The following is a 15,856-nucleotide window of genomic DNA, read 5'->3' as shown; positions in this document are numbered from 1 at the left end:
ATTCTTTTTAAGCTACAAAAGCCTCTGAAACAGCATTCACACAAACCACAGGCAGCGGTGGAGGAAGAGTGCCGGCACAGTAGAGAGATCACAATGTAAAAATATTCCAAGTTCTGATTTTTTGTAGGGCTGTCAGTTTAACGCGTTAATTAGATTAATTAATTACGCTGCAAATTAACGCGCTATAAAAATGAACGCAATTAATCATGAGTGGCAAGTCAATGCGCAAGCATTTTAAATTTGGCCCTTTGAGTGACCCGTAGGCTGCATCCTACCTGCGCTACTAGTCAAAAGCAGGGTGACAACAGGCATGGATGTGACACCGGAGAGCGAGGCAAGCCTACTTGGACCTTTGAACGGCAAGTTTATTTATAAAAAGAACAATGACGGGATTATTAACAAGAACGCAGTGATTTGTACCTTGTGTAAAAAAGAATTTTCCTATCACCGTAGCAGCTCCAGCCTGAATTATCATTTAAACGCTAAACATGTAGTTGCTGCTAGTGCCGCTAGTGCTACCGTGAGCTCACTCCGCCAACCCACACTTGCTGAGTTAGGAAAACGAATGAGCAGAGTCATGACAGAAAAACTGACAAACTCAATCGCAAAGTGGGTTGCTGCTGATTGCAGGCCGATTTCAATCGTGGAAGACGAGGGCCTAAAAGAGGCGTTTCAGATAGCGTCATCTGACTCTAATTTCCAGCTACCGTCGAGAACTACAGTGATGAAAAGAATTCACCAGCTGTAATGTGAATGTCAGTGAATTGTAACGTCCTAGAATTCAAATTCTTTATTTGGGGACCTTTAGCAGATATGAGATTAAAATGCGATTAATTAGATTAATTAATTACAAATCCTGTAATTAATTAGATTAATTTTTTTAATCGCCTGACAGCACTAATTTTTTGGCCACCTGGGGGCAGCATGAGAAGGCTTAAAACACATGACACCATCTGATGTTATAAATTTATTGTGACTAACATGTTAGCAAACTCTGCTCTGATCTCCACCAACTCGTGAGAAAAATATCTGTCTCTTTATTGTAGTTGCTAAATGTTCCACTGCTCGCCCGCTAGTTGCTAACTTTGTCTGTCTGATGTTTTCAACAACAGCGTCTCCTTACTTTAGTTAGAAAAAAGGCTGATAAGAGCAGCATTGTGAAAACATGTAGTACAAAGGTAAGAAGCTCTGTAGTGTTAATAGCTGCTCACTTTGCCTGTTTGCCATGTGGTGCTGGACAGGTAAGAACTGTGTTTATCAGAGCTTTTTGCTCTTAAAATGCTGTGTAGAGCAGAGGAGAAGTGCAGAGTGGGGTTATGATGTTCTGTAGGTTCGTCACTACAACCAAAACCTTTCACATCCCACATCGTTATTTGATTAATTGTTAATAATAAGAAGCTGATGAGTGCAGCTTTAAGTTTTCAAAACTAAAATTTTCATTAGACCGGTGCCTTTCCCGGTAATATTCATTTTATCACTGGAATATTTATTTCATTAATTGATGCTGTAGCTGGTCCAGGTGGAGTTAATTTAAACTATTTTCCTATGTTTTGTCTAATAACAATGCATCATATTGAAGACTTTAAGACATTCCTCTCTGCAACTCTCCAGTGAAAGCCAAAATGATTTAACAGTCTAATGTTTCCGGTTTGAAGCCCATTAAATATAATTGTTATTGTACACTCGTTTAAAACTGCTAATCATATTGAAGCATCCTTAGTAAACAAGTATCAACCCTTATATACTAAGATACTCACTTACATAAAAAGAAATGTCAGTAAATATGCAGTAGCAAATTTAAAGTGTACTGTAATGTGAATTCCCAGTCTTCCAATAAACAAACCAGAGAAAGACATTCATTGCTAGAGTAAATAAAACCATTAAAAGTTGGCAAATACTTTCCGAATGTTCTCTTATTAGCAAATTTAGAAGTAGAGATGGTGCAGTAAATACCAAAACAATGGCTTTATCTCCCTTTTAATTTCATCTTTTCACCTTTCAGCTCGAGCTGGTCTACCAGCCCAATACATGCAGCATTTCTGCAATTACAGAGCACATTAAAAATTATAACTAAGTTGGAGGAGAGACAGTTATACGCCTTTAATTTTGAATGTTTCCAAGCCTCTTTGATCTTTTGTTTGGTTGGATGTCAAAACAAATTTCTTAGTTTCCTTGTTAATTGCTTAGCTCATGACGTTATTTAAATATTGTGTGTGGGCAGTGTTTTGCTCCTCTGATGTGTGATTTCTGCACTTTTTACCCAATTTATATACAATCTTCTGCTTGGAAACAATGCCTGAGAGTGGGCATGTTGATGTGAAAGAATGACAGTTATTACTATTAGTCAACATTCAGCAGCAGTAATTAAATTCTGCATTGTTCGTCACAAGTGGGCAATTAACAGTTGGGCCGCTCAGTGCAGCGAGGGTTTTGTGTGACTTTGTAAATGTGTGGACGTTTTTCTCTGCTGTCTGTCTCGCAGGAGCAGTATGTGTTCATCCACGATGCCATCCTGGAGGCTTGTCTGTGTGGAGAGACTGCCATCCCTGTCAATGAGTTTGCCCTCACCTATAAGGACATGCTGAAGGTTGATTCCCAGAGCAACACTTCACAGCTCAGAGAGGAGTTTCAGGTAATACACACCATTTCTGTTTAGAAGTTTGTATTAGTGTCTTTAAAGTGGTTGTTGTTTCCCGAACTAGTAACTCACAGCATGCAGGCACCAGAGCTGCGCAGGAAGCCCTAAACACACAGCTTTACATCTAGCTTTAATGTGCACAGTGACAGCACTCCTCCATGCAGCTGATATTTGACATTTGAATTAAAAGCAGTTCAGACTTAAAGGCGCTCCACTCAGCTTTTACTACTAGATTCTTTAAACTCGCTCTTCTGGTCCCTCAAAAGTCAGGCAACGCACAACACTAGACTTGACTCGAGTCCTGCGATTTTATTCTGCACAAGACCTCGCTGCTACTTGACTTTTTCAATTTAAGAAAATGTCCATTTCACTACAGCTCACGGATTGCTCTGTCGCAGCTGTGTTTCAGTCCATATCCTCTTCATGAGAGCTCGTACATCTGCCCTTCTCTGCACACTGTGTCTTATACTGTATGTCTTAAATGAGAAAAATGCTCCTGTGTAAATGAATGGGTACTTACCGTGAGAGCGATGCCTCTGAGGCTGGCGCTGCTCTTCTAATCGGTGTACAGTAAACATAATAAACATTTTGCTCAGCACAGGTTTTAGATTACAACCAAGAACAGCACTTTGTCTTTCATGTAATGGTATTGGCTGTTCCAGTTAATGTCGGTTAAAATGGCATTATTGATTGCTGACCTTTGGCCAGAATAATTGTAGCGTTGCTCATAGTCGTCTCTCATAATCGAATCTCATAATTGCGACTTGTATCCAAGGCACAATATTCCAGTTACCAGCTGGAAGGTTCTATTCATTTTGTCTAAACCAATAGGGAGTCATTCACAATATGAAGCAAGTTTGATAATCAGTTCATTTCAATTTCCATTGCTTCCTAATTTGCTTATTCATAATGTATGAGATTAAATGTGTTTTTATCCATTAAGCCTTTCGGGGGTTTTGACTGATAATTAATGTTTTTAAAAGTTTCCTGGAGATGATTGGAGATAGTTGTGCTTGTCCAGTATTGACAGCCAGGCTGTTTGAGTGGGGAATATTATCATTGCCTCTGACCATCTCTCTTTGATCCCATTTCTGTTCCGCTTCGTCTGTCTCCTCTTATCACAATCTTCACTCTCAGTCTTTCATTTTATCTCTGCATCTGAAATTTGAACACATTCTCAAACACACATGCCAACCTTTTTAATTATCTCTTCTACACTCTCTTCTCCCTCACTTTGCCGCTCCTCCTCCTCCTCCTCCCTCAGACTCTGAACTCGGTGACTCCTCACCTGGATGTGGAGGAGTGCAGTATTTCTCTGATGCCAAGGAACCGTGAGAAGAACCGGAGCATGGACGTCCTGCCGCCGGACCGCTCCCTGGCCTTCCTCGTCACCACCGAGGGAGAAAGCAGCAACTACATTAACGCAGCGCTCGCTGACAGCTTCCTCCGGCCGGCCGCCTTCGTGGTGACGCCACACCCGCTGCCCGGCACCACCACTGATTTCTGGAGGCTTGTGTATGACTATGGCTGCACCTCGGTGGTGATGCTCAACCAGCTCAACCAGTCCAACTCAGCCTGGGTAAGACGAGAGGGGCTGTGAAACCAGCTGAAATTTAAATACACTCATCTTGGAGGAAGAAGTCGCTTAATTATTAATCTCATTAAGTTTGCTGCTTGTAATTAAAGCCTGTGTGATGTCACCTGCATCACAGCTGGGTTTTGATTAGTATTAATGTAGTGTGTTTACATATACTCTAATAATACAGACATTAGCACAGTGCGATGTTGGAGCACATTTATTAGCTTATGGCCCCATTTTTAGGACCCAAGCAGCAAAGATATCAAAACAAAATGATGTATTTCAAGCCTGATAATTGATCGTTACTTTTTCATATTTATTCAACTCAATACAGTTTGATTTCTGCCACCAGAACAGCTTTTCCCATAAGAAATGTACAGCATGTATTACCTAAAGAAGATATGGAGAGCGTTCCTACCAGCACACTGTAAGGCAAACAGTGAGACGACCAGAGCGAGCATATGGAAACAAAAAGCAGTGTAAAAAAAAAAATCTGCCAGGCTCCCTCTTCCCTTCCACTTAGCCAGCACACTCTCCTGAAAAGAGCAATTCCTCCTCCCTGAGAAATAAAAAAACCCCTGCCTGGTAGGTGTGGATATTCTCAGAGAGGAGAGGCTCTTTCGTTGCTGTGTCGAAGGCAAAATACAGCAGGAACAGGATTCCACCTCAGTCTGACACACACCTTACTCTATTTTTCTTACTCTAATTAATGTGGAAAAGAGATAATCTGGAAATTAGAGCAAAAAAGATTAGCATCAGTCAATTAACATTCATCGTAGGACAACAGATGAATACAGACAGAGATACCAACACCATCAGCATGTGATATTTTTTTAATGGACAAATCAATATACTGTGATGTGATAATTCCACACATGACGACAGCCACGAAATCAGTTTTATTTGTGTATTAATTGCAGCTGCTGATTATTAATGCTCACTTAATGACCTGTCAAAAGAGCGGATTTTGGTTTAATAAATAATTCTGACAGACAGCTGAGAAGTCCCAGTTTTTTCCCGTTTTTCAAATGTGATGAGACTCATTACCTGCAGCACGTTACTGACTATGATTAGGCCTTCTCTCAGACGTAGGTGATACTTTTGTGCGAAAATACTTTGTAAATGACTGTTAAAGTAAAAACATTGATTTAAAATTTTGAGTTATCACTTAGCCGGCTGCGAGCGTGGCATGTGGTAAAAAGTGCTGACAATGTGTGGACGAGTGCTGCAAAGGAGTAAACAGTAATTTTACTTGTTTCCACCAATTAAATCTCTCTCTCGCATCCTCTCCTCATATCACTTAATTGTGTGATTGTGCGGGAACACCCAACTATAAAAGTCACAGCTATTTTATAGGTACAATAAATTATTTTTATTTTTTGTTTATCTTCCTTTTTTAAATAATCAATTTGCCATTTAGTGTGCAAAATTTTCCCAAAAACGGGCAAATGCCCATCGCATTTTTATAAGGTTTATAATAAAATTGCAATGACAAAATAATAATAATAATAAAAAAAATAATAAAAAAAATAATAAAATAATAAAAATAATAACAAAAAGCAAAACAATGTTAATTGCTGCTTAATTGAAGAGTTGCTTCAGCACTATTTCACCCTGTGTTTGAATGCTGGAAAACCTCTGCAGGCCTTCCATTCCTCAGTAAATCTGACCATGATACAGCACGTGGACTGTCGTAGTGACAGCATGTCATACACATCGCTCCTTCCTTCACATGAGAGTGTGACACACAGCACAGTGATGATGGGTCATCACTTGTCTGGCCTTTCACTGGTGCCCTGCCACAAAGCTCTCAAGCCGTTGCATTAATTTGCAGGGGCTGTGGTGGCGTTAACACATTCTTATCGTCTCCCCCATGTTTGCTCATGCGTGGGTTTGTTCCGCTGTCTCCCTATCGCCGCTCTGTCTCCGTGTCATGTTGAATTCCCGCTCAACATTTCCACCATCCCTTATAGCTGCAAGCTGTCCTTCTTCCTCTGTCACTCTCCTGCTCTTCCTCTTCTCCTTCCCTGTCTCTCACTGCCAGTGGATTAACAGTTCACCTCCCAACACACACACACACACACACACACACACACACACACACACACACACACAGACACACACAGACACACACACACACACACACACACACACACACACACACACAGTTTGCCCTCCTGAGTTACAGCCCGTCTCCTGTCTGAATGTATAAATATTTATCTCCCCTCGTGCCCAATGTCACCTGTTAATACCCTTCTGTCATTGTGAAATGCCATCACCACTTCCTACTCCAGGGGTCCCCTCAACCCCAAAGTCACCGCAGAACACGTCAGTGTGTCAACACTGCTCCTGTGTGTTTTCCCCCCTCCTATTGGCTGGGGGGGATGCGTCTTTGAGGCAGTGATGATGGGAGACCTTGGCTCTTGCGAACACCAACCTCTGGGCTAACTTCCTGTTTATCTCTCCCAGGCATAGCCAAGGTCTCCTTCTCCATTAATTTATAATGTGCTAATGGTAATGATTTCGGCTCATGAATAATTCAAGCTAGGTGACCGCGGCTTACGTGAAGGATTGTTCCCGGCCATGAGCGGGTTGGTTTTTTTGCTCATTTAATTTACGGTTGCTATTTGTAGATAATCATTGTCATTTAGGCTAATTGTCTGTGCTGTCAATACTCAGGTGTCTTGTTACTGGGCCTCACTGTCACTGACTGCTGACATAATGATTTGTCCCCCCTCAAGCAAGTGTGGGCTAATAACCTGTTACCCCCTGTTCCTCCTCTCCTCTCCTCTCCTCTCCTCTCCTCTCCTCTCCTCTCCTCTCCTCTCCTCTCCTCTCCTCAGCCTTGTCTGCAGTATTGGCCTGAACCGGGCTTGCAGCAGTTTGGGCCGATGACGGTGGAGCTTCTGTCCAGGACAGCCGATGATGACGTTATCATCCGTCTTTTCCGGGTTCAGAACATCACTCGGGTAGGTGGATCCACCACACGATGAAAAAGACGATTTGGGAAGATAATGTACAGATGGAATTATTATTTGGATATATCTGGCAAACTGTGTGGACCAAATAGCAGGTGCACCTGTTAATCTACTACGATCCAAACATTGATTCTCGCCAGCCTCTGTGAGAAACTAAAACATGTTCGTAGGGTTTACCAAATGCACTTGATATTAGAGTTTGAACCTTACATCAACCAGTCCATTCCCAGAGCTACATTGAGCTGCTCAAGTGTTTTTGTACTGTGTGTCACTGCAACTGTCCGTGAGTGAAACAGACACCTGACATTGTGGTTTCACCTCAGCTCTCAGAAATGTTGACTTCTTGCTGAGACTGTGTCAGAGAGGCGTCGATTCACCCCTTTGGTCATTTATTTGAGCATAATATTGACTGCGGTTCTGTTTGAACTTGCGTCATCTTTGCTAACTGACTAATTATGCAAGCTGACGCTGCCTCAGCATCAAACAAAAGCTGTGTCAGAGCAGTTAGGTAGTGACTGGTAGGGTAACAGTACATTCTCCGTTGTTCTTCCTCCAACTGACAGTGAGAATACTGGAGTGGCAGGGCGGGCAAGTCTGGTTAACTAGCCTTGAGGGGGCACTAGTAGTAGTAGAGCAGACACAACTAAGTTTAACTGTAAGTTAATACCGTCGGGTCCTGCGCTGCATTAGCAGCGTGTTACCGAGAGCGAGCTCAGCCGGGCTCTTGATAACAGCAGTGCATGGTGAAAGGCGGCACATACGTCAAGTTTTATGAAACCTTTTTATCTTCTCTATCTTGATTTAATGAAAGTATTGAAAGTTTAATGAGAGGATGTCATTTCCTTAATTTTCGCTGTCTTGACAGTAAAGAAACAAACATTAAGATCAAAATGTAAACTCTGAATCGCTCTAAGTCGCCCTGATATATCAGTTTGACAGAGTAAATGGCAAAATGGCTGTTCAGATGTCTAATTTTCTTATCAAAAGACATGTTTTTGCTTTAATTTGGGAGAGTGACAAAAGCACGTGTTCAAGTCCTTCCTCAGCAAACAACTGTTCCAGCTCCGTACTGCTGCGGGAGGAATTTCCTGGCACTGAATCAATTCATTTATTGTTAAGAGGGTTAATGAAGCCTGATACATAATATAATGATTCTGAATGGTGACCTGGGTCCCAGCTGGCATTTGTTGTTCCCAGTGGTCGGATGATTTGCAGCATAATAATCCTACTTTCTGTATCAACAGGATGATAATGTTATTAGCCACAAGACCTGTTTCATAGGCAGACACGGTCCTGTTTGAGCAATTATGTAACACTGAAACTAATATAAGACTTACTCAGACAAGCTCCAGATGTCCAATCTTTCACTGCTTTCGTGTTCCTAAGTGTGTTTGTGGGTTGTGAGTGTATGTGTGTGGAGTACATGTAATTTAGCTTAGCTCCTGCTTCCACTGTGCACTGCGATGACTCTTCCAGCTCCCATCCTGTGACCTCAGTAGTCCTCAGCAGTCTCCTGTAGATGCTTCTAGCAACTAGTTGAGTAGATGTGTCCTTGCTGTGAAGTCTTTTTTTAGTTGACAAACCCTCTGAGGACTCGTGCCACCCTACCTGACCCTTACTGTGGTCTAAACCTCCCCTGTCAGTGCCCCCATCACCTCACACTCCCACCCCAGCCCCTCAAATATCTAAACACTGTATGAGAAACTGTTTCCACGTGGCCTCTCTGCAGGACTCTGAAGAGACAGACACCACAGAGCCACGAGACACCGATAGCCTCTGTCCTAAGAAGGTACCTCACTGTCCAGTAGATACAGCAAAGATGCTACAAGTACCACTGTTTCCAAGCACTAACAAATTCTTCTGCCTCACATCAGAGCTTTTCTTAGTGCTTGTGCATACACTAGGGCACACATGTACACTACTCCGTTCCCACAAAGGTAGTAATCTGCCACCTAAAAATAATATTTACTTTGATGAGAACAAGTGTAAACATAACTGTGTTCATAAAAAAATAATTAAAAAAATCACAGGTCACCTTGACCATAATATTCCCACAAGCTGTCGAGCATCCGCTGGCTGTTTTCGGCCTCACTGAATGTTGTAAAAGTTAACCCAGAAACTCTTAGCTCTGCATGTGCTGGAAGAACAAACTATTCAAGTCCCCAGACTGCAGAAAATGAGGCCGTGGAGAAACAAGCTTGTGGCTTCTCTGACATGACCAATAGTTTTCTGGAACATTTTGAAGCATGGATTTGGGTTAACTGCTCAATGGCATTTTAGAGCCCAGAAATGTCAAAAGTTCATGTGGACAAAGGGGAGAGAGCCTCAGAGACTCTCATTATGTACTTGACAATAAAGATGACAAAGTTTAAAATATTTGTCTTTAAAGATGCTCTAATCAACATTTGTGATGTGAATGACGTTGGTCCCAGCGCTGCGGTTTTACAGTTAATTTTAGGGCCTGACACATTACCACTTCGGTTCATTCGCACCGCTCTCGTCAGCCTTGTTTCTAGCAGTACACTGCGACACAACTTTAACAGCCAATTAGAAGTGAAGAACAGGTGCTCCACAGTTGAACTTGAGCAGGTTTGAGGTGTTAATAGAATCTCCTCTGGCTGATAACCAGATGTTTGAATGAGTGTGTGATATGTGTGGAGTAAATGCACTGGCTTTAATGCATATATGATGGCTCACATTGGAAAAAAATGCAAACTCTTCTCATTTTTTCCCTCCCTCGCCATAACTCTTGGTCTCTGTAGCTTCAGGAAGGCCAGCTCGTGGTGCGTCACTTCCAGTTCCTGCGCTGGTCCCCATACCGCGACGTGCCCGACTCCAAGAAAGCCTTCCTTAGCCTTTTGGCTCAGGTTCACAACTGGCAGAGGGAGTGTGGAGAGGGACGCACCATCGTCCACTGCCTGTGAGTCCACTTACATACACCGTACACATATGTGCTTTTAATGGACAATACTGATGAGAGCCTTTTCAGACTCAAGGTTCAGTCTGTGGCCAACATCTTTTAATGTGAGGTTCAAATCTATTATTAATTCAGCATCCCCTCATGAATTCTATTCTTGTCTGAATAGAAAAGCGTTCGAAACAGCTTTCAGACTTTCCACTGAAGGCTGGACTTTTGAATTTTTGGTCCTCAAGGAGACTGTTTTAATAGGACGCCAGGCTGCATTCACATTACTCACCATGCTACTTTAAGACTTGGTATGGTCACACTGAAGGAAGTTAGTATACTTTTCCGACTTCTTAAATCTCATTAACTCTGAGTTACAGAGGAAAAAAGAACCATTAAGCGTTTGTGTCTTTACATTAACTGCTTGAGTGGAGGTGCCTGCCTTCCATTAGATTTGTCCCCATCTCCATGTCAGGGCCCTTTGATCTCTGGAGGTCAGACTGCGTGTTAGACGTCTCATATCTGATTAAGTCCCCGCTCCTGTATTTTAATGAGAACTTTACTCAGATATTCATCTTGAAAGTCTGCCAGTTGGCCTTTTTCTGACAGCATGCGTGATCTGTGCTCAGTCAAACTGTGACATTTCACTCTGTAGCTTCCCCCTCCGAGAGGCTGTCTGAGCTGCTGTGCCACATCTTTATTAGGTCACTCATGTCTTTATGCTTCTATTCTGTGTTTGTGTCTGTGTGTGTGTGTCTTTGTTCATTCTTTCTGGAGTAGGAATGGCGGTGGTCGAAGCGGTACTTTCTGTGCCTGCACCATGATCCTGGAAATGATTCGTCACCACAGCGTGGTGGACGTATTCTTTGCTGCCAAAACACTGCGCAACTCTAAGCCAAACATGGTGGAGACAATGGTGAGCCAGCAGAGGTCTTTTGTGGTCGTTACTGCATCATAGTATGCTGCTGCCTCACACAGGGAATGCTAGGGGAGCGAAAAAGGAAGATAAGAAAATTAAATGAGTCTCTTTCTAGATAGAAATCTCTTCTTTTTTTTTCTTGCTACTGGTGTCACTTATTTAATATATTTCTGAATATAGAAAAACAGCATAAATGTATAACTCCACATTGAAACACTGTAAAAGTGTGTTCAGGCTTAATGGGAAAATAAATTTAGATGCAGCATATTGATTACAAAGTCAAAGGAAAGCAGCAAGTGGGTGTATATTGATACAGTTTCCTTGTAGGTAGTGCAAATTGAGGCGTGTTGAAAAGCAATACATTTGTGCTTATCCTTGGGCCATATGACTCCAGTTTATGAGCAAACAGACGCAAGAAAAAGGAGAGACGGGGGAAATAGTAGAGATGACTGGGTTTTTTAATAAGTTCTGAGCTCAGGTTCCAGACTGGTGCATTAGTGCATTGCTGGCTAGCTACTTAGCTACATCTGTGACGCATGGCAACAGAACAGCGTGCATGAGATCAGCACAGCTGTTTGGAAACAGCTAATAGCAGCCATTACTGCAGCTACCACGCTACTGTTTGGTTCAGTCGAAAATAAAACAAGAGAATTAGCCGACACAAACATGATCTCAGGCTGATGAAGTGAAACAACTTGGCAATTCAGCTTGATTGTAAGAGTCTGACCTATCACACTGTAGCACTGTAGAGGGAGGAATTACTGCATTTGTTGGGGACTATTTCCAGCTGCAGATTAATACATATTTGATGCACTTGTAGTTAACAGGATGGTGTACGTGTGATTGCTTTGAAAGAAGCTGCAGTTCATGGTAATGAAGTAACATGTCTCCCAGTGTAAGTGTGGTTCACTGTGTTTAATGGTTTCTGGGTGCCAATTGAACTCTGTGACACAAAGGAATATTATTATTTCAGGCTTTGATTCACACACAATAACTTGTCTGCAGATTCTGAAAAGCCTTTAAAAGCCTTGGATTCAGTTTCCTCATAAAAGGCCTTCGAATGTATTTAAAGATCACCTTACAAAAGTGTTGATTTTAGCAATAACTTTACTTTTTAAGAAATGAATTATATTTAATTGGTTAATCCATTCATCCATTTTCTGCCACGTCTTTGGGTCCAGTATGTGTTAACTTTATTATACCATTAAGAATTATTGTTATAAACTGCTGAGAAGTTCTGAAAGGAAGATATATAATAACAATAAATAATTCTCGATCATTTCCAGTTTTCTGTTTTTCCATCATGCTGCAGAAACCCTATGTTAGCAGCATCAATTGGTTTGACTGAGGTTGACAGAGCAGGTGGAGGAAACGTGGACAGACCAAGAACTAAATGCTAACATTTGATCATGAAATAACTTCTGGGAACATCCAATGGAGAATTTATAGGTCATCCAAAGGATTTCTTGTTGATATAGATAATAATCCTGGTCAATATCTGTGCTTGTTCTAGGAGCAGTACCGATTCTGCTATGACTTGGCCCAGGAGTACCTGGACTGCTTGGAAGTCAGATAGCACCAATCCCTCACTTTTCATCCTTCTTTGAGGAGAAGGTCTGGATCCTGTTTCCTGGATCCTGGATCTCTGTTCCTGCCTCCTTAGTCCATGTATACAGCTCTGGTTGTCTCCTTCTCCATGCCTGGATGAAACGTCGCCTGCCATAAAGACTGATTGAGAAAAATCACTGGACAACTTGTAACATACTACTGACACCCTTTTTGCTTTTCCTCGGCGCTCTGATCCAACCTCTTTTGTGCCACTTTACATCTGCCAAACCAGAGGACACTTAGTGGAGTTCATTTTATATACGACCACTGTCAAGGCAGCCGGACTACCTATTGTACACCTCGATGACAGGATTCTAAGAGCTCAGCTGTGTCCTGCCTTACTATGAACAAACACTGAAAGGGAACTACAGTTGATGCCAACCACTGGGTGATATTTTGTGTTTGTTTGTAACACTGTAAATGGTGCAATCTGCTGTTGGTGAACATCCCATGTCGTACTGTACTATAATTGAACTTTATCGTGGGTGAAGCTGACAGTTGAAGGTTTACTGAGAGTGACAAGGAAAGAAGTTGGTCACATCAGATGGACATATTTGTACAGTAGAGTTGTCTTGGACCTAATTTCTCTTTATTTATTTTCTGTGTATATAGATGTTTTTTTCCTCCTTCCCACGGGTGTTTCTAGATGTTCTCAACGTCTTATCAGTGTGCCAATCCATTCTCTCTGTGTCTGTAAATGAGGACCACTTCAGCATCTGCATGCCCAGTCTTAAGTGTTTCATTGCAGTGTGTGGCCCAAGTCTGCTTTAGGGTGGATTCTGCGATGCAAGTCCCTCCGCTAGTCCCGAGAGAGCTCCGTAAGAATAACCATGTGTTGCTGTGAGAATCTGGCGAAAATCTGTTGCTTTCTAAATTTGTATTTATTCAATGTGTTTTATTTTCTAAATAGTGTATAAAACAAGAAAAGAAATAAAATATGTTGTTGCTTAACAGCCATGCCTTTTGGACAGATTTTTTTTTTTTTTTACACACAGGGACGGGGGCCAGAGGGGTGGCAGCAGCCCCTGATGGAAAGGTGCCCGCCCCCCATGTTAACATCATGGATGGATTACTGAGCACACCTGCTGGTACAGGCCTAGACATGACAAGAGTGGTCTTGCTCTTATCTTGTGTAGGAGGGTTGAGGGGGCCTTTTACACGTCTGCCAGGCCTCTATTATCTCATCATCTGTACATGCTGTTGGGTAATTGGAGTTACAAATAGTAGCTATTTCTTGCTATCATTTCAAATCAGAAGATCCAGAGTTGCTGATGTGGATTTTATTTCTTAGACTGGATAATGTCTCTATTAATCCCGCAGTTTATTAGTGCTCTTCGGTGTGCCCAACCTCCCTCCCCATTTAAAAGTTTTGCAGACAGCTGCACTCTTCAAAGATATTTCCAAGCACTTCTGAGTTTGTGATGGAAGAGTCGTTGACGCCCCTCAAACATCGCCGCCCCAGCCACTTACAACCAGCAGATATTGCTGCTTAAAAATCCCACAGTTCATTCACTTGACCTGTGTTTTAATTTACGCTTATCATTTAATTAGCGACTTTAATGGACTTTTTTATCATTACCAGCAAACAGAGCCTCTAGGATTCAGCCACCTCTTTAATTGGAGAGTCTTGATGATCCATTGATCGAGGGCCCGACGCACTTAATCTGCATGTGGCGCTTTACAAGCGATGTCACATCTAGTTACTGTGTTTTATGAGTGGCTGATAAGCCTTGGTGATTCACTGTTTGACCCCTCTCTGCACTGTGTCTTATCAATATACTGTACTCCTTCTGCTGCCTGTGCACTTTTTAAATGAGAGACAGGACACTGACAGATGATTTTCCAACACATGCAGAGGAGGGCGTATAGCCAGCAGGACAAGGGAGTTCCTGAAATAGTCCAAAGATGTGATAAAGGTCAAAGGTTGCATTAGGTGTATTGTTTGCCTGTCAGTGTTGTCTCCCACGTCCAATTTCATTCTCTCTTTGTGTTTCTGAGGCAATAGAACCCCCTTTACTGCATTTAAACGCCGATGAAAAGCCGCACAATGCATGTTGGATAAAAAAAACACAATTGCTATTGTGTGCAGTGCACAAAGGAACTGGGACAACGCTCTCCTCAAAGCATCTGTTTATGTCAGATTACAAAAAGCTGGAAATGATTTTTTTTTTCTTCACGTGTTGCTGGAAAGAAAACACAGGTCTACAGATTTACCACCGCAGCCTCTTTCCTTTGGAAGCTGATCTGAACGCTTAAGAGTACAGTGTTAGTCTCATTGTCACAGCAACACTGTCTGTAATTACTGCAGAAGCCATTGTTTCACATTGAAAGGCTGCTTTCAAGCACTGGAACTGAGACTTTCTAGATGACTGAATGCAATGAAAAGCAGAGAGAGGGCTTGTGTGTATCTGGGGATGCTTATCTTGATGATTTCATTAATCACAGGACATTTTCTGTGCGCGCGCGCACACACACACACACACACACACACACACACACGCTCACACATACTTGCAGGGAAATTATATTCATTCCAGGCAATCAACGGAAATATACAGATTATCTCATTAGTTTGTAAAGCTCAGTAATCCAAGAAGTGGTGGTGGTGTTTCAGTCCCAGGCTACCTGCAGTTACTGCTCTCCCTACAACTTTGCACATGAATAGTATATTATTTGCTCTATTGTTCCATTTTTCATCGTCACGCCCTCCTACTAAGAGAGCAATCACAACAGCCTTTTGCATGCCTTTTGATTGTTCAAATTCTCACTCATAACTTCTTAATATCCACATAAAAGAGCAAGTTGTTTTAGCAGACTATAAGACAATAATAAACAGCACCGGGCTGGTTTCCACATCAGATCTGCAGGTGGTGCGTTACGGTTTGTCTTAAACTGGGTCCAGCAGGCTCTGCAGGACAAGTCTTTTCCTTATCCCTGCTGTGTAAGTCCACAGCTTTTTAAGTTCTGTAATCAATCAGTAGCTTGTTTGTAGTGTTCATGGCATTGGGGCCAAATGGGCTGATGGGATGTATGAGCATGTGGGCACAGACCCTGGCACCCTGGCATTGGAAGTCTGCAGAAGAAAAGCTGTGCAAACACAAACACAAACATGCATCTCTTCCCCCGGCTGGCTTTGTGTGGGTTGCCACATGAATCAATTAATATCTCCTTTATTTTGACACAAATTCATCACGGGAGGGGGCTGCAGCCCAGCTGCTGAATAGAGATA

General features: G+C 42.2%; 1 protein-coding gene across 4 annotated transcripts in view; it reads left to right on the top strand.

Moving 5' to 3' along the window:
- The window catches only part of ptprua (protein tyrosine phosphatase receptor type Ua), a 180,541-nt gene extending 166,961 nt beyond the window's left edge, over positions 1 to 13,580 (top strand). For all 4 annotated transcript variants that reach the window (XM_070984234.1, XM_070984237.1, XM_070984236.1 and 1 more), the window contains 6 exons: positions 2,483 to 2,632; positions 3,903 to 4,217; positions 7,061 to 7,186; positions 9,958 to 10,115; positions 10,881 to 11,016; positions 12,533 to 13,580. In XM_070984234.1, coding sequence (XP_070840335.1) covers positions 2,483 to 2,632; positions 3,903 to 4,217; positions 7,061 to 7,186; positions 9,958 to 10,115; positions 10,881 to 11,016; positions 12,533 to 12,595 — 948 coding nt within the window. In that variant the 3' untranslated portion in view covers positions 12,596 to 13,580. The remainder of the gene's footprint in view (positions 1 to 2,482; positions 2,633 to 3,902; positions 4,218 to 7,060; positions 7,187 to 9,957; positions 10,116 to 10,880; positions 11,017 to 12,532) is intronic.
- Positions 13,581 to 15,856: the final 2,276 nt, after the last annotated feature.

Source organism: Chaetodon trifascialis, chromosome 17, assembly GCF_039877785.1.
Source record: "Chaetodon trifascialis isolate fChaTrf1 chromosome 17, fChaTrf1.hap1, whole genome shotgun sequence".
NCBI classification, from domain to species: domain Eukaryota; kingdom Metazoa; phylum Chordata; class Actinopteri; order Chaetodontiformes; family Chaetodontidae; genus Chaetodon; species Chaetodon trifascialis.
Note: the sequence above shows the minus strand (reverse complement) of the source record. Positions and strands in the feature narration are given on the sequence as shown.